Here is a 22,659-nt window from a genome sequence, read left to right as displayed (position 1 = left end):
GCAAAGTTACAATTGCATTTTATTTAATGAGTAAGTAATAATAGAATCATGACTGAATGATAAAGCACACAGAGTCTTGCATGAAGCACAGAAAGCAGAGCAGCTGCAGATGAGAGCGACTGAAGCTGGATGTGGAGAATGAAGGAGTCGCTCATGTGCTGTTAGTCTCCATGTGAGACATGAGTGAGAAGAGCAGCAGATCTACTCTGAACACTGCTGTCTCGTCACGTGTCCAGTGAGCGCAGGCTGGCCGCTCCGTGTGGCCTCACAGCTCACTGAGACGCTCTCCATCCACTCCTGCTCAGAGAGAGTCAGGCTGCTGCTCCAGCTGTACAGACCGTCCTTCTCCAGGAGCCCAGCGCTGCTCTCCTGAGACCTGCTGCTCCCGTCCACCTTCCAGCTCAGGCTCCAGTCTGACGGGAAGCCCTTGCTGGCCACACACACCAGTGTCGCTGTCTTCTTTGAGGAGATCTCTGCACTGGAGGGCGGCAGGACGCTCACTTTAGGACGAGTGACGCCTGACAAACACACAACACTCAACTCAGTCAAGAAGAAAGCATTTCTCTCCTTTCAGACTCAGAAAAAAATATATGAAAATTTGGGCCATTTTAACAACATTAAACTGCAAGTCACCTGAATTAATTTTTACATCAGCAGCAACGAATGAAAGTTTGGAGAAATATGTTGATTTGAAGAGTAATTTTCATTATCAACTTCAATGTTAGTCACTTTCATTAAAAGCATCAAAGATCATTTGTGAGCAAACACAATAACTGCAGGAATTCATTACAATTATTGATGCCAGCATGAGACAATGGGGTGAAAATTATGTTTTAAAAAAAATTGAAAACATTACTTTTGGCTTGTATGTCTACTATAACTTTAAAAATAACTTTTACAAATTTTAACAAAAATGCAATTAAGTATCCATAATTTCCAGTTTTAAAATATCTGCAGGCTTTACTTGAAAATCAATGCACTAATCTGAAAATTTAAGTTTAAACTGTCTTAAATTTTCAAGTAAAATCAAAGTAATGCCAAAATGACAAACTAATGCAAATTTTATTTCAGAGCATATTTTTAAACATTTAGAATTTAATTATCATTGAGGAAAAAAAGAGTTCAAGCTCTGAAAACTCATATTCAAAATCAATTTGAAATAACAGAAGTGATTATAATTCACTGGATGAAAACAAAAATTCCATTGACAATGAAAACCATATTTACAATGTTGACTGCCAAACATTCAAACTAAAAAATAAAATTCAATAAATGAGTGTAAAAGTGCATGTTCTCAAAGTCTCACAGGAGAGATTCTGGTTAATATACTAATATTTGTCTTGTAGATTTATTCAGAAGTGAATGATCTGATACAATTTATAATAGACTGGCTATTAGAAGATTAAATATTGTGAAAAAGATTCATTTTTCTCATTTCAGTAATTGTGTCTCTGTTAATGAGTGACTGTCTTCAGGTAAATGATCTGGAGTGTGTTTGCATATTGATCAGATGCTTCAGTGCTCTGAGAGTGTTTATAGTGCTGTGAGTTTAACACTTCATCACTGACACACACAACAATCTTCATCAACATGACCTTCATCATCATCTTCATCTGGACACTTTCATGCTGCTTTATACTACAAGGTGAATTTTATATATTTAAAATAAACAATATTGATTAAATAATTTATATTATGTCAAATAATATATTTTAATGGACTAACAAATGGTTTGTATTTAGGGTGTAAAGCTCAGATCACAGTCACTCAGACTCCTTCAGTGAAAACTGCCACACCAGAAGAACGTGTTGAGATGAGCTGTAAATTCAGTTCTGCTCCAGGCTGCAGCCCACCCTGTGTGTCCTGGTACTTACAGAAACCCGGAGAAGCTCCTAAACTCCTGATTTATTATACAAACCGCCTCGAGTCAGGAACTCCATCTAGATTCAGTGGCAGTGGATCTGGGACTGATTTCACTCTGACCATCAGTGGAGTCCAGACTGAAGATGCTGGACATTATTACTGTCAGAGTTACCACTGGGTCAACAGTAAAGCTGTGTTCACACAGTGATAAAGAGTCGTACAAAAACCTCCGTCAGTCAGAGTCACAGTGACTGAACTGATCCTGCAGCTGCTCAAATACTTATTTCTCAGCCTCAGATGTCATGACCACGGACCCTTGGCTAAACATCTGATGCACATGGCACACAAAAGTGGAAACACTTCAGGAGTTTTGAAGTTGTCGTCGGATTGGTTGAATTATACAGGATTTCCGGGAGACGTGTGTGTCGCGTCCTTTAACATTCTGCCTGGAAACAAAGATGCCGTGACACCAAACCCCTCACGAACGAAGAAAGCCGTCGTGTTTACAATTGTGACGACAAGCGCTTATCAGGATCAACTAGTATGTGAAATATTTAAAGTTTACGGCATAGAATCTTTAAAATACGTCTGAGAGTCTGTTATTGTGGCGACATTTCCACGCCCAGAAACATGACGCTGAACGACACGAACTGTGATTGGTTATTTGACATGTTGGTCAAACAGTCTTATGGTCAGTCTGAAGGTCTGGCTACGCGAGACTGCTCAAGCACTATCACTCACTACTGACACACAGAGACAAACACAGCAACTACACATGAGCTCAGAACTGGGTGAAGAGTGAAATCAGCTCTATTAGACTGAGATCTGTCCTGTGACAGACAGGTTTGACTCACTTATGCTCAGAATCAGAGAAAGCGAAGTGTGTAAATTGACATAAAATCAAACAAACAATAATGGCGTAATATTTGTTTTGATTTTGTACAATACACTCATCTTATTATACAGTCATACAGTAAAGCCATTGTGTAGCACCAGCATCATAAACATGTTATTGAGCAGTTTCTCAAGTAGCTCCTTCATCTCAAGTTAATAAAGATGCTGTAATTCATAATTCATTTCTCATAACTACTGACAAATTGAAACAACTTAAAAAATCTACGTATGATCACATTTTTATTAAAACATCTACATTCCAGGTTTCTAAATTATCAATGCATTTTAATGATTAATGTAATTTTAAAAAGTTGTAATGGCCTGTACCTCTGAAATGACCTTTGCACCCTCAGGGAGATCAATGACATAATTATTCCTCTTGGTCTGCCATTTGAATCATCAGAATGTCTGTAGCTTCAGACATGAGTCAATGTTTTTGACTAATAACATGTGAAAAGATCCTAAACACTGTTATGTTTTACGTGCATCATCTACTGTAACCCGTACACAGATTTACATAGAGATGATTTGCATTGCAGCACAAGCTTCAGGAGGTTTTATAGCTCTGAGTTTGAACTCTGAGAATCTGAACCAACAGCAACCATGAGCTTCATCACCATCTTCATCTGGATCTTCACTAGCTGCTGTTTCACACTGAACTGATCCTGCAGCTGCTCAAACACAGTGTAGAAACATGATCACAGTCCAGCAGTCAGACACCTGCAGTGAAATCAGTTCATCTAGGAGACACATTTATCATCACAAACTACAGGACAATAGATCTAATAATCTCAGAACTGACTGTAATAATAACTACCACCATTTCTACACTTTCAAAGTCTGTCTGGCTACGTGTGAATCTACAAGTGAAGAATATCCATCCTTCATTACAGTACATTAAGCTCATTATAAAACTACCTCTCAAACTTCATAACTGTCTCATCACTGCATGAGCAGAAGTGAAACTGTTCAGTTCAGAGCGTTGAACCGATCAAACAGTGAAACTGTGAGTTTGGTGTAAATCAGATTTGCATTGACAGCTTTAGTGATTCTGATGGTCTCAGAATAGAGCAGCTCCGTCTCCAGAGACCATGTTCAAACCCCAAGAGCTTCAGTTCACATTTACTGCTAAACGCAGCTGTTCTCAACTATTACAATCCATCAACAGCAGCTGAAACTTTAGTGAAGGAAGGACACACTGATCAATGATGCAGTCGAACACAAATGTAAGGCGTTCAGAAGCTTTATTGAATGAACAGCAATGGCAGCAGATTGAAAGACTGCTTGAGTATTGAGCTGTAAATCACGTGACTGCTGTGAATCCTGCTGCTCTTCACTGGAGAAACATCAGCACTCGGAGCTCTTGAGGAACGAGGTCTCTTGAGCAGCTCCGTCATGTGTTACTCTGCAGACGAAGCGATCTGCGTCTTCCCAGCGTGCTTTGCTGAGGCTCAGGACGCTGCTGCGGCTGTAGCGTCCGTCCCGCTCGCTCTCTGCGCTGGTCTGAACCCCCTCGGTGACCTCTGACCCGTCCAGCGTCCAGCTCACCTGCGCCCCCTGTGGAGAGTAAGAGCTGAGCAGGCAGAGCAGTGCGGCTGAGTCTCCAGAGATCTGCAGAGAAGAGGGAGGCAGCAGAGACACGGAGGGCTTCACTGCGGGACCAGCTGAAACACACAAACACACACAACACAAACTCACACTCCAGCACTCTTCGAATTCTGACCAGAGCTCATAGTTTCAGACGTGATGATGCAGTAAAAATCACAATCATTTCATCGTTACTGTAATTTCACCTCACTGCTTTCATTCATATTCCACATTGAAGCTATTATAAATTCAATATCTTTTTAATAAATGTTCACTACTACTACATGAATCATGTACATCTAAATTTAAATCATTTTTCTGAAGCAAACATGATATTTTGTAAAAAAAAAAAAAAACTATAAAAATATATATATATATAATTAGCTATTTTCTGAATTAATGCGTTACATTTAAAATTATTCTCAAACTGATTTTAAAAATATTGTCCAGATGTGATTATTTATCAAACAAATTAATATTACAATCTATATGTGAATTGTATTTTTAAAAGATCATGTCAGACTATCACAATTATATGGAAATGTACATTTAAAACATACATTTAAAAGTTTGATTGACTACATTTATTTTGTCTGATGGTGATGCCTACAAAAGTAGAATTATTTTGTTCGTATTATCAAACTTTTGTGTCATGCATTTCAAAAACTCTTAATTGTTAACTTTTAAATAATTGAATATATATCAAACTATTTCAATCAATGAATTAAAATGCAATTAAATGTTAGCAATAATAAGATGTGAAATTATTCATGTAAATTAAAAAAATGAATGTCATGAAATATCACTAAATATTAATATATCATTGTAAAATAACTGACAAAATTAAATTCATCGGTAACACTTTATAATAAGGTTCATTAGTTAACATTAGTTAACAACATTAGTAAACATGAACTAAGAATGAATAATACTTCTACAGCATTTATTAACGCTTAGTTAATGTTAATTTCAGCATTTACTAATGCATTATTAAAAATCACAAGTTGTGTTTGTTAACATTAGTTAATGCACTGTGAACTAACATGAATAAACAATGAACAACTGCATTTTCATTAACTAACATTAACAAAGATGAATAAATAGTGTAATAAATGCATTGTTCATTGTTTTGTTCATGTTAGTTAATACATTAACTAATGTTAATAAATGACACCTTATTGTAAAGTGTTACCAATTCATCATGAAATATTGCAATGAAACTTTTTAAACTTTAACTTCCACATTTTTATAACAGATGTTGAAAATGTTTGCTTAATAAAATAAAGTAAATAAAAATATTCCACATTTTAATGACATAATTGAAGAGACTTACTGATCGTGAGTTTAGTTCCTCCACCAAAAGTGTACCACAGTGCTTCATTCTAGTGAAAGCGTCGTACAAAAATCTCCGTCACACTCAAATAAACACAAACTCCAGCAGACACTCACACACACTGATATGAGACTCAACATCAGCTCTTCTCAACATCACACATGGATTATTTTAAAAAGCAGCACAAAACGTTCATCTTACTTGTTATTGCATGAAGGCTGAAATCATTTGTTTCATAATCACTCTCAAAATGCATTCATCACATTTTCAACACATATGTGATTTTAAACTCTGCTAATTCTATTTACCTTCTTTATAATGAAATGTTTTTAATGATTTTAATGGTCTTTCCCTATTGGATGACCTTTGACCTGCTATACAGTATCACGGATGACATAAAATCAGGTATTACAGTTTTTCTCGATTGCTTAAACACATTTCTTGAAATGATGCCTCTTTTTTTGCGAAGACTTCCTATATTCAGGTCAAAATGAAGCTCTCCACTCAAAACAACTCAATCTTGCTGAAAAACCAAACTTTGCTCTCAGACATGACACACAAACCTTCAAAAACAAACACACTACAACACAGTCTCACACACTTGTGAGATAAATTCAAAACAATACTACAAAAGCCGGTGATAAGTGTTGCTCGTGGTACTCCCCAATGTATTCCTTAATGTAATGTACTGTAGAGTACAGTACAATACTGTTATAGTGTTAGTTAATTAAATATAAGTTGAGTTACAGTTATTTCATACATACTAATAATGAGTTCTGTATTGTCCAATTAGATGATGTTACGCCATTACACGGGGACTAGTTCACTGGTTGTTTATGTTTACAGTTTTTCTCAGTCACTTTGGTGCATTTCTCGAATCATCCTTACTGTAATATTAGCAAAGAAGTATGTGCATTTCTCAAAACAATTCGTACAAACAGCACCACACAATGGATTTCCTGCAAAAGCCTGTAACTTACTCAAAATCTTTAGTTCATCTCTCATGCTGTCAATATAACAGTGCACTCTTAGTATTACCTGATGTAAACTATGGAAACAGTTTGGATGACAGTTACTGTATTGAAATGCAGAAGGCTGCACTTCTGAATGCCATATATCCTTTTCAAAAGAACAAATTTACACATTACTGTATATGGGATACTGATTGAAAGAGACTGCATAGGATTCACAGTTACACTTTTACTAGTGGTTTGACAAAACACACACACACACATTACAATGTCACTGCGATATAGAAAAGTAAAAGAAATATGGGCACAAAGGTGAAAATACAAAATTAGAAAGTCCATTGTCAGAATTTGTGATTCTTGTGTTGTCCTCTATCTATACATGCTTTCCAATTGAAGATGCACCTTTGAGTTGTTTCAGAGAACTATATAATAGATTTTGAGCAATATGACAATAGCAACTGATAATGTAGGAAACTGCAGACAAATGTACGTAATCAGTTGCATGGATGTACCAAAGCAATCGCAAACTTGTTCAAAAGAAAGAGAAACTGCTTTTTTGATGTGCACAAGTGATAGATGATGTGGAGGTTGAACAAGTAGTTTTGAGAATTTCATTTCTGATCTGAGAAATGCACCAAAGCCACTGAGAAAAACTGTAAGCTTTGGCCCTTTTATCTCCATCGAAGGTTCTGATTTGTGTGTGATAAATTCTGACTCCTAGTGTTTCCACTTGGGTCATTGTGTGCTAATTGAGCTCAAACTTTGCAGATTTGAGTGAACAATATTGAATGCTAGTGCTTTATAATGACCAAATGTCGGGATTTGTGTGTAGAGTTTTGCAGTAACAGTTCATGAAATCTGACTCTGTGTCAAAGCAGGGGAATAGTGTTAGTTTATAGTTTAGGGAAATGGGTGTGCTTTTCTAAAAATGACGTCTCTGCTCTCTTCAGGTAAATGATCTGGAGTGTGTTTGCATATTGATCAGATGCTTCAGTGCTCTGAGAGTGTTTATAGTGCTGTGAGTTTAACACTTCGTCACTGACACACACAACAATCTTCATCAACATGAACTTCATCATCATCTTCATCTGGACACTTTCATACTGCTTCAAGGTGAATAGTGTATATTTGAAATAAATTCATTCATTTGTATAATTTTAACACAGCCTAAAAATAAGGCAAATAATTTATTTTTTATGGACTCATAAATGGTTTGTTTTCAGGGTGTAAAGCTCAGATCACAGTCACTCAGACTCCTTCAGTGAAAAACGCCACACCAGAAGAACGTGTTGAGATGAGCTGTAAACTCAGTAGTCCTGCATACTGCAGAACACCATGTGTGGCCTGGTACTTACAGAAACCTGGAGAAGCTGCTAAACTCCTGATTTATTGGACCAAAAGCCGCAAGTCAGGAACTCCATCTAGATTCAGTGGCAGTGGATCTGGGACTGATTTAACTCTGACCATCAGTGGAGTCCAGACTGAAGATGCTGGACATTATTACTGTCAGAGTTTTCATTGCAGAACAAATTATAATGCTAGCTGTGAGGGTGATTATGTGTTCACACAGTGATAAAGAGTCGTACAAAAAAACCTTGGTCAGTCAGAGTCACAGCGACTGAACTGATCCTGCAGCTGCTCAAACACTATCACTCACTACTGACACACAGAGACAAACACAGCAACTACACATGAGCTCAGAACCGAGTTAGGAGTCAAATCAACTCTATTAGACTGAGATCTGTCCTGTGACAGACGGGTTTGACTCAAATATGCTCAGAATCAGAAAACACAGGGTGTAAGCTGATAACAAACAAACAATAATGTTGCCATTACATTAAAACTACCTCTCAAACTTCATAACTGTCTCATCACTGCATGAGCAGAAGTGAAACTGTTCAGTTCAGAGCGTTGAACCGATCAAACAGTGAAACTGTGAGTTTTCATTTCATACTGACTCGAAGCACTTATATGTAAATGCATTTATGTACAGACTAAACACAGTGATCTGCTTGTTTTTAGTTTACCAGGATTTGTTGATCAAAAAGAGTGACAGTAGGGTTTGAAGCAAAGGAAGGTGCAAAATGATTCAAAAGGAACCAACAGGGGCTGAAAAAACATGAGTCGGCAGGATGGCAGAGAGAGTGTGGATCGGGTGGGAAGCAGCAACAGGTTACATTAGTGCTATATGGACTCTTAAAAATAAAGGTTTCAAATGGGGTTTCATGCCATAAAATAACAATTTTAGATTATACCGTTTCAGTGAACAGTTCATAAAAGATCAACTGTTTCTACTGTAAGTGTGGAGGACATTTAAAAAAATTAAGGAACCTTCTTTTTTTCCATTCAGCATGGAAAACGCACCCAATTACGTCAGAAACCGTGTGCCTTGAAAAGAATAAATGTGAAGTGCCGAAGCAGATGTCTAATATATTGCAGATGACGGATAATCTAAGAGCAAGTAGAGCATTAATGTTTTCTCTCAAAGATTATAATTGCTCGGATAAGGACCAGCCTTTCATGTACAGTCACATCTTGCAGACTTACAGTGGGTAGAAAGTATTCAGACCCCCTTAAATGTTTCACTCTTTGTTATATTGCAGCCATTTGCTAAAATCATTTAAGTTCATTTTTTCCTCATTAAATGTACACACAGCAGCCCATATTGACAGAAAAACACATAATTGTTGACATTTTTGCAGATTTATTAAAAAAGAAAAACTGAAATATCACATGGTCCTAAGTATTCAGACCCTTTGCTCAGTATTTAGTAGAAGCACCCTTTTGATCTAATACAGCCATTTTTAGGTCTCTCCAGAGATGCTCAATTGGGTTTAAGTCAGGACTCTGGCTGGGCCATTCAAGAACAGTCACGGAGTTGTTGTGAAGCCACTCCTTCGTTATTTTAGCTGTGTGCTTAGGGTCATTGTCTTGTTGGAAGGTAAACCTTCGGCCCAGTCTGAGGTCCTGAGCACTCTGGAGAAGGTTTTCGTCCAGGATATCCCTGTACTTGGCCACATTCATCTTTCCCTCGATTGCAACCAGTCGTCCTGTCCCTGCAGCTGAAAAACACCCCCACAGCATGATGCTGCCACCACCATGCTTCACTGTTGGGACTATATTGGACAGGTGATGAGCAGTGCCTGGTTTTCTCCACACATACCACTTAGAATTACGGCCAAAAAGTTCTATCTTGGTCTCATCAGACCAGAGAATCTTATTCAGGTGTTTTTTAGCAAACTCCATGCAGGCTTTCATGTGTCTTGCACTGAGGAGAGGCTTCCGTCGGGCCACTCTGCCATAAAGCCCCGACTGGTGGAGGGCTGCAGTGATGGTTGACTTTCTACAACTTTCTCCCATATCCCGACTGCATCTCTGGAGCTCAGCCACAGTGATCTTTGGGTTCTTCTTTACCTCTCTCACCAAGGCTCTTCTCCCCGATAGCTCAGTTTGGCGGACGGCCAGCTCTAGGAAGGGTTCTGGTCGTCCCAAACGCCTTCCATTTAAGGATTATGGAGGCCACTGTGCTCTTAGGAACCTTAAGTGCAGCAGAAATTTTTTGTAACCTTGGCCAGATCTGTGCCTTGCCACAATTCTGTCTCTGAGCTCTTCAGGCAGTTCCTTTGACCTCATGATTCTCATTTGCTCTGACATGCACTGTGAGCTGTAAGGTCTTATATAGACAGGTGTGTGGCTTTCCTAATCAAGTCCAATCAGTATAATCAAACACAGCTGGACTCAAATGAAGGTGTAGAACCATCTCAAGGATGATCAGAAGAAATGGACAGCACCTGAGTTAAATATATGAGTGTCACAGCAAAGGGTCTGAATACTTAGGATCATGTGATATTTCAGTTTTTCTTTTTTAATAAATCTGCAAAAATGTCAACAATTCTGTGTTTTTCTGTCAATATGGGGTGCTGTGTGTACATTAATGAGGGAAAAAAATTAACTTAAATGATTTTAGCAAATGGCTGCAATATAACAAAGAGTGAAACATTTAAGGGGGTCTGAATACTTTCCGTACCCACTGTATGTATCTGCTCAGCCCATGGACAGCATTATGTAGGAATGTCAGATTGTAGGAATACCATAACATTGAATCAAACAGCAGTGAACTGTAACTGTACTATTAAGTACTATAATCAGACTACGGAGAGTTTCACATGTCTATTCTCATATATTGATAGCTCCCCAGGAATAATTTGGACCTGTGGAGGAATGGTATACTATCATTTAGATAAGGGAGACTGGAATGGATGTTGCTACCCAGCTATACTCTCTACGGGCACTACAGTATTAACAAGGAAAAACACTGATGCTAGTGATGGAAGGGTGGTAAAAGATAGAAAAAAACGAGATATTCTCACTATGCCTGATCGGTACAAAGGGTACAAGACAGTCAGTCCATGGACGACTCCATGGGAGAATGTAGGATGGTCTCTGGCTGGTTTCTTTACAGGAGTAGGAACCACAACTGCTTTGAATAAGATCAATGGTTTAGCATGGCAAGTTTTATCATTGGAAAATGAAACTGCTCAAGCATTAGGATTAATTTACGTTGAAAAAGATGAGAGAAGCAGTTGTTCAGAACAGGCTTGTTCTTGACCTTTTGACCTCAGCGCAAGGAGGAGTTTGTAAAATGTTAGGAGTGTCTTGTTGTTTTTATATTCCAGATAATTCAGACAACATCACAAACATCGTAGACCATATGAAGGAATCCATTCCGGAACCAAAGAGGGATGACTCTTGGTTTGATTGGCTAAGTGGTCTATGACGAGGATGGGGAATTTGGATTCTCCACACTGTTGTACCTACTGTTTTGCTGATGTTGATTCACTGTTAATAGCACCATGCTTAATGCAATTTATTAGCTGTTCTATTATGCGCTCTATTACAGCCATATCAAGAAGAGATACGTATCAGGTGATGATGCAAGCACTCCCTGCAGTGCCAATAACTGATCCAATTGTTATGCAAAAGGATGAACATGTTTCCAACACTGATGTGTACATTGTGGATGATTATGTTCATACATATGTGTTGGAACCTGAAGAACATACAGAATCAGAAGTATAAGTGTGATTCTTGACTAACTATGTTTTACATTAAAGGGATTGTAATTTGATTAACAAATGAGTATAACTGTATAACCCGAAGTTTTGATTTGTTTATTTGACCTATATCCATAACGGAAACTCGTATATTTCTGAAAATAATATCATTGTTTTTACTTTGTTATGAAGCTTTCCACAGGGTGCAGGACTGTTTGGGGGTTAGCTAAGACATTCTGTCTTAAAGTGGCCATTGTGCGATTCTATGTGACCCCACAAACATCCTGTGTCTGGGAACATTATGTGCCTGTTTTGAATATAGTCTAGACTAAAGATGTTACTTAATGATCATACGACATGTTAATCTGATTGTTGCCAAATGAGGCTATTATGCTTGCTCAGCATGTACTTTCCAGACAGACTTTCACTTCTGCAAACCCTATATATATGTATCAGCAGGTATAAAAAAGTTGAGCTAAGAGTGAACTGCACCATTGCGTGTCTGTGTCATTCTTGGACTCCCGGGTACCTGTCTCCTCTACTCGATAGCCCAACCAGACTCAGATTTCGGATCTCGACGTTTCCTAGAATATACATTTATTCTAACAGAAAGGATCAAAAGATCCTAAAGATTGTTCATGGAACAATTGATTCCAATAATAAACCTTTATTTTTAAGAGTGTAAATTAATTCTAAAATTCTAGAATGATGGTCTGTATGATGCACTTTTAAAATCTAATTTGTGAACCTGAAAGTGCACGATTACAAAAAGGCATTAGCACACTATGAAAAACAGATGAACAGTAATTTCAAATATAAAGTGACGATATGAGGTTTTACAGTGTAAAATGAAATACAAGTGCAGTATTACTTGGTCTCGCCCTCTACCTCATTCCTCTTTCTTGAGTATTAAGCAAGAGGACTGTCTTCCCACCCAGAAACCTGGCAGAATTTTTTAACCCCGAAGGTAGAAACTATCTGGTTTGCATTCTCAAATTTAAGGACGACAACTCAGAACATACAGTATATGGTTTCCCGATATGTTTTGTTAATTTTATGTATTTTTCATGATATATATTTGATGTAATGTAATGATAGTTCACATTATGTCAACTCACTCAGCAGAAAGACACTCACTAATATAAAAATAAATTAATAAATTACAATGCAATTATTTTAGAAGGTTTTTCTGTACTGGCAAGTATTATTATTATTATTATTATTGTGAGCATTATTAGTACTTTTTATGATGGTTGCTCACTATATTAAATATTATTAAATGTAATTAGGCTAAAATTATTATAATAATAATAACAACTAGTATTATTACTACTAAATAAAAAGTATATTTAAAATTATTCTAATTAAAATTTGTATATAATAATAAATAATAATGATATATAATGATTAAAAATAATAATAAGAAGAAGAATTATTATTATTATTTTTATTATAATGCCATATTGTTAAATAATACAAATTTGCAATGTGTGTGTGTGTTTTACCTGAGGACTGTGGTCAAATCTCTCTGGCCTGTCCAGGTAAGGACACACCTCCTCTGTCATGCGGGACACTTTAGCCCCGCCCTCTGTCAGCCACAGCACTTTATTGGCAGTTTGTTCGTCCAATGAAATATTGAGCCAGTCTAAGATGAAAGGAAAAGGTAAGTTTACTGATTTAACTAGAGTTTGATTGTCTGTGAGTGTGACTCACATTTGAGCAGCTCCTCTCGGGACGTCGGCTCTGGGATGTTCGGCTCATAAATTGGAAGCTTTTCTGAAGATAGAGAAATAGCAGTATAGATTTAAATTTCGGCATTTAATAAAACTTATTATTATCATGCAGACAGAGGTTTAGTTCATCATACCAGCTGGAGTATTTCCTGCTTTGATTTTCCTTCCTGGAAGAAATAAAAAATCAGTAGTTTAATATAGGCCTATATTCTTTCTATTATGCAGCGCTCTGTTTGTTTTTGGGATGTCAAAAGGTTTAAATGGTAAATTTTTGGCTGATCTTCCTCATGGCAGCGCTTGTCAATGTCAAAATGATTGAAGTGGCCAATCAAATCAAAGTAGGCGGGGTTTACAATCCACGCAAACAGAGCGTGAAGCGTCAAACGTTGAAACTAAAGAGAGCGAGATAAGATGATAGTAGGCGACTAGCGAAACATTTTATATTTGACAGCTTATTTACGATGGAAATGTTAAAAGACCGACAGTAATATCCAGGGATGCTTATTTATGCTTTATAAAAATCAATAGATAAATAAATAAATAAATGAGGACATGGCTTATCTTGTCAAGTTAAGCTAGTCTGAGTCTCTCAGATAGATATGTCTAGTTAAGGACACATATCTCTGGCAAGTGGCAACCGTTTCAGACATGTGGCAATGTACTGTGTGTATGAGTGTGTGTGAATGTAACCCACTGACCCAATAGCCCAGTGTGAAATGATTTATAACACTTGTTCAGACTTCTGATATTGCGGCAACCTGATACCTAGTACAGTCGAACTACACCTGACCCCAAAACTGATGCATATGCATTTGGATAATTGACATCATGCTTCAGTCTAATTATCCAGCATGTTATTGTACTCCCTGATGCATTGACATTCTTGAAACATTTGCTATAATTCAATGGCATGCTTTGATTTGATAATGAATAAGCGTGACATAATGGCCTCATGCACGCCTTTGAAACGGTTGCTTGTTACTTAGAGTTATTTTAGAGTCACTGGTATACTACTGTACATTTTATACATATACTATTAGGCTATACTATTATATATATGTTTTTTAGAAATTGCTAGTAAATTTCACAAATAATGATAAAGAAATTAAACTAGAAAGACTGAAGTAGTATTTTCTCATAAAACTTACACTCCAACAATTTTTGTTTAATCTTTGTAGTTTTTAGTATTTTCAGTAAATATTCTTTACTATCTGTACTAATACAGTTAGTGTTACTGTACTGAGCTTAATTTTTTTAGTAGGGTACATTTGCTTTTTCTGTACGATGCCTATAATTTTACAGCTAAATAATGTAACAATAACACAAAAACAAGAACAAAAAGTAATACAGTTAAAATGTTTGTATACAATAGATCCTGTACATTACAACCTCATTTGACTACAGAATAAACTTTCTGAGATTTATTTCTGGGTTAGTTCTTAATTATGATAGTAATGCTTTACCTGTCTTCTTGATTTGAGGCGCCATAATTCTTGTGCTTGAAGGCATTTTGATGATTGAGTTTGTCTGTATGTAATGTGTCTGGATATGGACCGTGTCGTGTGTTAGGTGCAGCGGCTCTTTTATAGCCGACATATAGTGCAGAGAGATGGGCACATGGCCACTAGAAACCATAAGGAGGGCGTTTCTAATGTCACACTTTGGCCAAATAAAGGCAGCATATCAGAAATGCTAATGCATAGATGGACACATCACTGGAGCAGAGTAACGGACCACAAACGGGGTCAAATGACACACACACACACACACATACACATACCTGCAAATGTAAATGGAGGCTGCCATCAGGGTTATTATAGTTAAATTAAACCATAAAAAATACTTTTATTACTTCAAATAAAATAAAGTTGAAAATGTAAAATAGATATAAAATAGATTTTAAAAAACTATGAACCACATTTCCACTTAATATACTAAAATTACTAAAACTAAATAAAACGAAAAACTATACATGGGTAGTTGACAAATAAAAACTGGACTGTGTCCTATGGTGTGACATAGCAAAAATGTAGAAAAAAAAAACTTAACATACAAATAACATTAGAAAAATGTTCATTCTTAGAGTTACAAATAGCATGAGAGAGGTTTATCTTCAATGTTAGAGGTTTTTTATTTTTATTTTTTTACATTTTTGCTGTCACACCATATAGGACACATTGATACGTCAACTACCCATGTACATTTGGACATATATTAAGCACATATATTAAAATTACTGAAACTTTCAAATTAAACACAGAAATTTAAATTAAATCAAAATAAATAAAAGCTGTGATATCTAAATGATACTAAAATTACACAAAATCTACATAAATAATATAATAATATAAATAACTTTAATGATTATCAGTATGTTAATTAGTAAAGATTTCCAATTTACCTACCTAACCCTAAAATCATATTTTGCATAGAAAAAATACAAAAAACTTTCCAGTTAAAAAACAAAAAAACAAAACAGTTCCACTTAATGTAACAAAATAACAGAAATAAAAAAATTATAAAAAACCTATAGACATTATTATAAGCTTAAAAATTACAAACACAAAAATTACTGTGATTTTAACGGTAAAAAAAACTGTCAAAATGCTACAGTAAAAACCTGTTAAATGGTTAATGGTAAGTTCCTGTAAAATTTACAGAGAAAAGCCGTAAACTGATGTTCCCAAAATTCCCTGCGTTGCATTTCAAATTTAGTTTGAATTTGATGTTTTTTCTTTAAAATAACTATGTTTCTTCTTAGTTTTTACTTATCAGTTATGTTTATTAGGGTTGTATGTTACATCTAATGTTGTTAAATTAATGTTTATTGCATATTTCAGTTTAATGAGTCTCACCATGATGGTGTTTAGTGCTTGTGTGAATGACACTGTGCACCTTCTATATATGTTACTATTTAAAATCTGCTGACTTTCTCATCACCACCTGCATTTGGTGGTTATCAGTGTATTTCAAAGGTACAAAACAGATTTCAGTACTTTAATAGGTTGGTATATTAACATTATATCAGTAAATAAAATTACGGTATTTAACTGTAAATTTAAGTTAAAACTGTAAAACCTAAAATGTTGTTACCGTATTTTTTACGGTAGAATTCCGGCAAGCACCGCTGCCGGTTTTTTACCGTAAATTTTACGAAATTTCTTTTACAGTGTAGTGCAGCTACTGTAAATACTTTTTCCGAAAGCTAGTTTGACTGTTAACGTCTTTTAATGATGAGTGACTTGTAATTTGGCAGTCTACAATTTCAAAGCAACCTTCCCAACACTTAACTGCAGCCAGTAAACAGTTTTGTATTATAACTAATAGGATGTGTATTCCATATATAACAGCATTATTACTGGTCACTTTGCAGTGTGTTCACCTTTGATCTACTGACATGATAGTGATGCTCCTGCTGACGAGACACCAGGGTTTTCCTCTCTCGTTCAGAGGACTGGAGGGAAACACGTTTACGATGTTTATGACAGTCGGGATCATTAAACCAAGCCGTTCTCCTTCTGTCTTTAGCGTGTTACAGATAAACAGACTGTTTCTGCAGCTCTGACCATTTCTACTAAATTCTCTAAATTTTCATTTCCATCCTTCTAGCAGAGGTGTAAAGAGTACAGAAAAACCATACTTGAGTAAAAGTACAGATACCTTAAAGTGAAAATTACTCCACTACAAGTTACAAATCACCAATTCCAAAACAACTTGAGTAAAAGTCTTAGAGTATCTGATTTTAACAGTACTTAAGTATTTTACTTATACTAAATATAGGCTCAAAGATGCACTACTCAAAGAGACATGCCAGTCAAAAACTGTAACGTTGTGGAGAACCTGGGGAAGACAAGCAGAGGCAAGGATCTATATGCAGGCATTTCATGGAGACACTAGAACAAACAATAAGCCAAAAACCAAAGGGAACAAAGAACAGAATGACGGGCAAACAGACAACCATTACATTCAACAACACACAAAGAACTAAAGAAACACTAGGGCTATAGAGAGAGAGAGAGAGAGAGAGAGAGAGGCTAACAAGCTGAACAAGATCAGATACAAACTGACTACAAACACCACAGGAGACAGGAAGTGACATAAAAGTCTAAGACAAGGCACAGAGAACATGTAACACAAACAAGAAAGAGCTTATTTGTGAGGAGAGCAATGCCATTTATTTTCTAAAACCAAAATAAAACTGAACACCTCAAAATTGCAATAAATAAATAAAAGTTTAAAAAAATTTAAAAGTCAAAGTCTTCTTGCGCTGGATGTGCTGGTTTCGGCCTCACTGCCAGCTGCAGTCATATAAAACACCTGTGATTCACAACTTCTTGCTAAGGAGCTCACATTCACGTAAAGCAGCCTTGTTGACAAGTTTGGGTGAATAAGGGCAAAACACACATGATATAGTACTTTCAGCAACCTGTAGTTGGCGATATCACATCTTTTGTAGCAGAAATAAATTGCTGCAGAAAAGCTAGGTGCCATGCAAAATGTAATGTGTAACTGCAACACTCATTTCAAATGTAGTGGAGTAAAGAGTACAGATACTCATTCAAAAATGTAGTGAAGTACAGTAAAAGTTGCTAATATCTTTGATACTCAGTAAAACTACAAAGTATCCGAAAACATACTCAAGTACAGTAATTAGTTACATTTACTCCAATACTTTACACCTCTGCCTTCTTTTCTTTATTTAATTGTCAGCTCAGGATCATTCTTCACTCATATAATAAAATTACACAGATATTCTTTATGTATTCAAACCCATTTATTAACTAGTGTATTTGTTCCTGATCTTCGATGATCCGATTCATCCGTACTGATAAACAAAAATTATTTAGGATAAACATAACATTGTTTCCCTTTTTTTTTTTCTTTTTTTTTTTTTTGAGGTTGAGGTTTCATGATTGCGCCAGACTGCCAGTCTTTTCTAAAAATATAAATACGCAGAACTTCACAAGTAGACAGAAGTGAGATGCAGTACAGTGTGTGTGTGTGTGTGTGTGTGTGTGTGTGTGTGTGTGTGTGTGCTTGGTATGTATATGGCTGTCATTGAGCTGTCATTACTGTAACAGAACAGCCATCTAACAGCACATAAATCCTTAATGCATGTGTCTGGTGTGTGTTTCTATCAGTGTGTGTGTGTGTGTGTGTGTGTAAATGTGTTGAAAAGCCAGTGTGATACAATATCTCAAATTAAAATGACCTTCTCTAACCTACTTAGTGTGTGTGTGTGTGTGTGTGTGTGTGTGTGTGTGTACAGTATTGACATAATTATCTTTTTATACCTGCATTAATTTGACCCAAAATGCTGATCTTCATGTAAGACTTATCAACTCATAAATACTATATTGCTCCAAATAAAAGACAGTGTTTTTTTTTTTTCTCTTGGAAATGCATCTAAAAAATAGGGTCATCTTATATTCAGGGTCTACTCTTTACATGTCAATTAATCACCTGCAATAATAGGTGGCGCCCAATACACATAAAGTGAGTATGGCCCCTCAGGACTGAAGCGGGCGCTTTCGAAGCAGTGTTTCATGAAGCTTTGCGAATCATTTGTTTTGAACAAGTGGTTCAGAGTGCGTATCAAACTGATAAAGTCACGTGATTACGAAGCTTCGTTACGTCATAAGTGTTTCAAAATCTCAGCAGTTTGCCGTTGCTCAGTGGAGAACCATTGAACTAGTGTCTATAATTTGTTTACCTGATCTAGGATCAGTTTTGTAAATTTGTAAACATTTTAATGAGACATTTGTTCAATTAAAAGGAAAAGTAGTGGTTAATAGTCTCTTAATGGCCTGTTTAGACAAGCCCTCCATTAAACAAACAAAACAAGCCCTGCAAATTAATAAAAGAAGAAATATTATGTAGACACTTCATATTTTATGGTATTTGATGATATTAATTGCTTTTAATATATTATGCTTTCAATAAAATATTTGCAATGGGTTTGTAAAAGCTGTTTTTACTTTTTATACATGTTTGGCCTGAGTTTTTGTTGTATTTACACAGTTTTGACCAGCAGGTGTTTCCAGCACTTCGAAACAGTGAATCATTATACGAAACAATTGGTTTGAACATGAGAATGTATAGGATTAACTGTGAAATACTGGGACTTCCTAAAAGCTGGGACAGCCAAAGTATACATCATGTCATTAAATGCATGTGCCAAGAGAAAATCAAAAACAAGGTCACTATGTTTAGAATGAAATACTGTACACTGCACTGCCTCCTATGGTTTAAAAATAGTAAGTGCAACTGCAGACATTATCACAAGACAAACGTGTGGAGTGTATTTTATGCATGCAGGCATTCACATGCCATATGTATTATATTCTGTATACTGCAGAAATAATAGTAGTAAAATGGTAGCATGCTATTCTAAACATCTGACAAAAAAATAAATAAATAAAACTAGCATTAGGGCTGCATGATTAATATTTATAGTTAATAAAAACTTTTGTGCAAAATGTTGATTAGCTTAGCGTGATTAGTAAACAACAAAGGCTGCTATTTAATTAAATAAATAAATGCACTGTGTGTTTCAGAGTGACACGTGGCACTGTCTGTGTTCTTTTACATACAAGCAGAACATTATCCGCTATTTAAAAATAGTTGTATTGTGTATTATTGGTACTGGGGTTTTTTTAGTTTTTTTTTTTACATTTTACAGTTTTACATTAATGTAAAATTAACGTATAATTATTATATCAAAACTTAATTTTTTATTTTATAGTAAAAATAATATTTTATTGTTTTGTAGTTTATTTTCATTTAATAATAATAATACTGTTGTTGTTATTACTCAATAATACAGTGAAATATTACAATATTAATATTTTATATTACAATACTAATATTGTTTTTTTGTAAATTGATATATTTTTAGTAATAATAATAATAATAATAATAATACTGAATAATTATAATACAATTGAATAATAATAATAAACACAATAATCATCATTATTATTAAAAAATAAAATAAAATGTTTCAGTGAAATATTACAATAGTAGGCCTAGTTTTTCTTATTTTGTTTTAATTGAGCAATATTTATATTTTTATTTAGTAATGAGAATATTGAATTATTATTAATTTATAATTATTTGTTATTATTTTTACTAAATAAATAAAACAAATTACTATATTACTATAAATTACTATATCTAAATATATATAAATAATATATATTATAGATATATAATCTATATTAATAATATATAAGATATATAAAATATATATTATAGATAAATAATCATTATATTGCTTTCGCTTCTATTTTTCCCCTTGAAAGATTTTAACCCCAAATCATTAGCCCACCTAGCAGAAACTCTCCTCTCAGATGTTTGGAGTACATTAAATTTACAATAATTTTTTAGACTATTAAACAAGTAAGTTCTGTGTTGAATTCAGATGTTGTGGCATGACCTAATTCAAGCACTTTATATACACAAGACAACACATTAATATGAATCGTTAGACCTATCGACAGCGCTATGGATGTGATGCTTCGCTTGCAGTATATGGAGTGTTTGAAGCACTAGATCTTGCCCTCGCCAATGTGTAGCTGTGCCAGTCTAAATGAGGTCAGTCTCTAGCACATGGCTAGCGTGCTTGTGTTCGCTGTGTAATGCAATGACACCTGCCTTTGAAATCAGGTGCTGAGAGGAGAGCATGTGTGAGAGTGAGAGATGGAGAGAGAGTCAAGGACACGAGCATCACCTGCTCCACAGCCTCACACACGTCAGTAACACAGTCAGACACACACACACACACAACTTACACTTCAGCTTCACTAAACCTAAAACATAAAGGCAGCATGAACACTTTAATTTGAAACCTGGTAATGGGACAAAATGGAAAAATGGAAAATAAAAAGGCTTTTAAAGGCCACTGGCTATTAAAATATATATATATATAATTTAAAAAGATTTTTTAAAAAATATAAATATGTTTTTAAAAATATATTTTGCCCTCCACATATTTCTATCCAAGAAAATACATGCACATATGAAGAAAAACGTTATTTATGACACATTTAAATATGCAGTTTATATGGTGTAGTATTTAAAAAAAAAAAAAAAAAAAAAAATCATTATAAATGTAGTTTTGATCTCTATGTGCTATTTCATCCACATAAAGATTCAAAGTACCATATGTTTATATAGGCTATAATTTCAGGCTAAAGTTTGCTTTTCAGAATGGATGTCGAAATAAATTCAAATTAAAGTCACCAGAGGCTGTGACGTACGTTTTATTAAGTTTTCGTTTAAGTTATTTTTATTTTTTTTTTTTATGTATGTGCATATTTAGTCATTCTTTTATTCAGACAACAAACGTGGCTTAAATGTCCAATTCTAGGCGCATCTATTCTATGTGCATCTGATTGTCACAATATGCATCATCATTCAGGTGTCAACTGAATTTAAGCTTTAATAATCACTGCCACGATAAACATTTAGTCAGAGTTGTGCGACACTCAATAGCCATTTACGGATCCCATAGGAGTGAATGAGAAGTGCCGTAAACTGAATCCCACCTGTCGCAAAAAAAAGTAAGTGACTTCTCTTATAAAATAGCATTTTTTTCGTGGTAAACTCTAAAAATAGTTCAATCCAAAAGTATTGTTTAGTGTAAAACATGTTGAAGATTAGCCGATAGATTAAACTCTTCTGGCAGTTGATAAACAGATTAAGTTTATCACAAGACGGGTTTATAATATACTTTGTGGTCTTAAGGCAGATGAACTTGACGCTCTTAAGGACAAATGGGAAGCCGACTTGGGCTGTGCAATTAAAACTGATTCTTGGAATGAAATATGTAGCAATCCTATTTCTGTTTTAGCCACTAATTCCGCTTGGGAAAGACCATTTAAAATGATGCATAGACTGTGTGTTACGCCTGAGGTAAGACATAAAATGAACCCAAATCTGTCAGCTATTAAATGTAAATCTGCCACTGGAACATTTTATCATTGCCTATGGAGTTGTCCTTTTATACAGCAGTTCTGGGACTTATTACTTATTGGGTCTAAATGATGAGATTCCCTTAGAACAGAGACCTTCTTCATATTTTTGATTTACTCTGCTCAGAAATGTATTTTGTGCAGGTGGATTATCGAGGAAGCCCTCACTTTAAACCAACGGCTGCATACAGTTTTAAGTATTATCCCATTTGAGGCTCTCTCTGCGGCTTTGAAGGACAAACCTTTTCT

The 22,659-nt window shown here is 35.3% G+C and overlaps 1 protein-coding gene and 2 gene segments (V, D, J or C); 1 reads left to right on the top strand and 2 right to left on the bottom strand.

Annotated features, from left to right (window-relative positions):
* Positions 1-2: 2 nt before the first annotated feature.
* LOC131532822 (Ig lambda chain C region-like) lies at positions 3-754 on the bottom strand. The segment is given in 2 exon segments: positions 3-518; positions 730-754. Coding segments are annotated over 2 exon segments (342 nt in total).
* On the top strand, positions 527-3,038 carry LOC131533792 (immunoglobulin kappa variable 1-8-like). The segment is given in 2 exon segments: positions 527-1,645; positions 1,743-3,038. Coding segments are annotated over 2 exon segments (384 nt in total).
* Positions 3,039-3,984: 946 nt separating this feature from the next.
* On the bottom strand, positions 3,985-21,212 carry LOC131533772 (immunoglobulin lambda-like polypeptide 1). Its single transcript, XM_058766246.1, has 6 exons — positions 21,088-21,212; positions 13,570-13,598; positions 13,416-13,478; positions 13,208-13,347; positions 5,678-5,726; positions 3,985-4,421 (listed from the first exon to the last, which is right to left on the bottom strand). The coding sequence occupies exons 1-6, from the start codon at positions 21,162-21,164 to the stop codon at positions 4,105-4,107; spliced, it is 675 nt and encodes a 224-aa protein (XP_058622229.1). The 5' UTR covers positions 21,165-21,212; the 3' UTR covers positions 3,985-4,104.
* Between the last annotated feature and the right edge of the window lie 1,447 nt (positions 21,213-22,659).

The sequence above is a fragment of the Onychostoma macrolepis genome, chromosome 24 (assembly GCF_012432095.1).
Source record: "Onychostoma macrolepis isolate SWU-2019 chromosome 24, ASM1243209v1, whole genome shotgun sequence".
Lineage (NCBI taxonomy): Eukaryota > Metazoa > Chordata > Actinopteri > Cypriniformes > Cyprinidae > Onychostoma > Onychostoma macrolepis.
This window is presented reverse-complemented; position numbering and strand designations above follow the sequence as displayed.

Bases quoted from the DNA above. Each gene is read 5' to 3' on its own strand.
- LOC131533772 (XM_058766246.1), bottom strand. From the start codon at position 21,164: ATGCTCGTGTCCTTGACTCTCTCTCCATCTCTCACTCTCACACATGCT. The intron at 13,479-13,569 runs GTATGATGAACT...CTCTATCTTCAG, and splicing joins AGCAGGAAATACTCCAGCTG to AAAAGCTTCCAATTTATGAG. The intron at 13,348-13,415 runs GTGAGTCACACT...CTTTCATCTTAG, and splicing joins CCGAGAGGAGCTGCTCAAAT to ACTGGCTCAATATTTCATTG.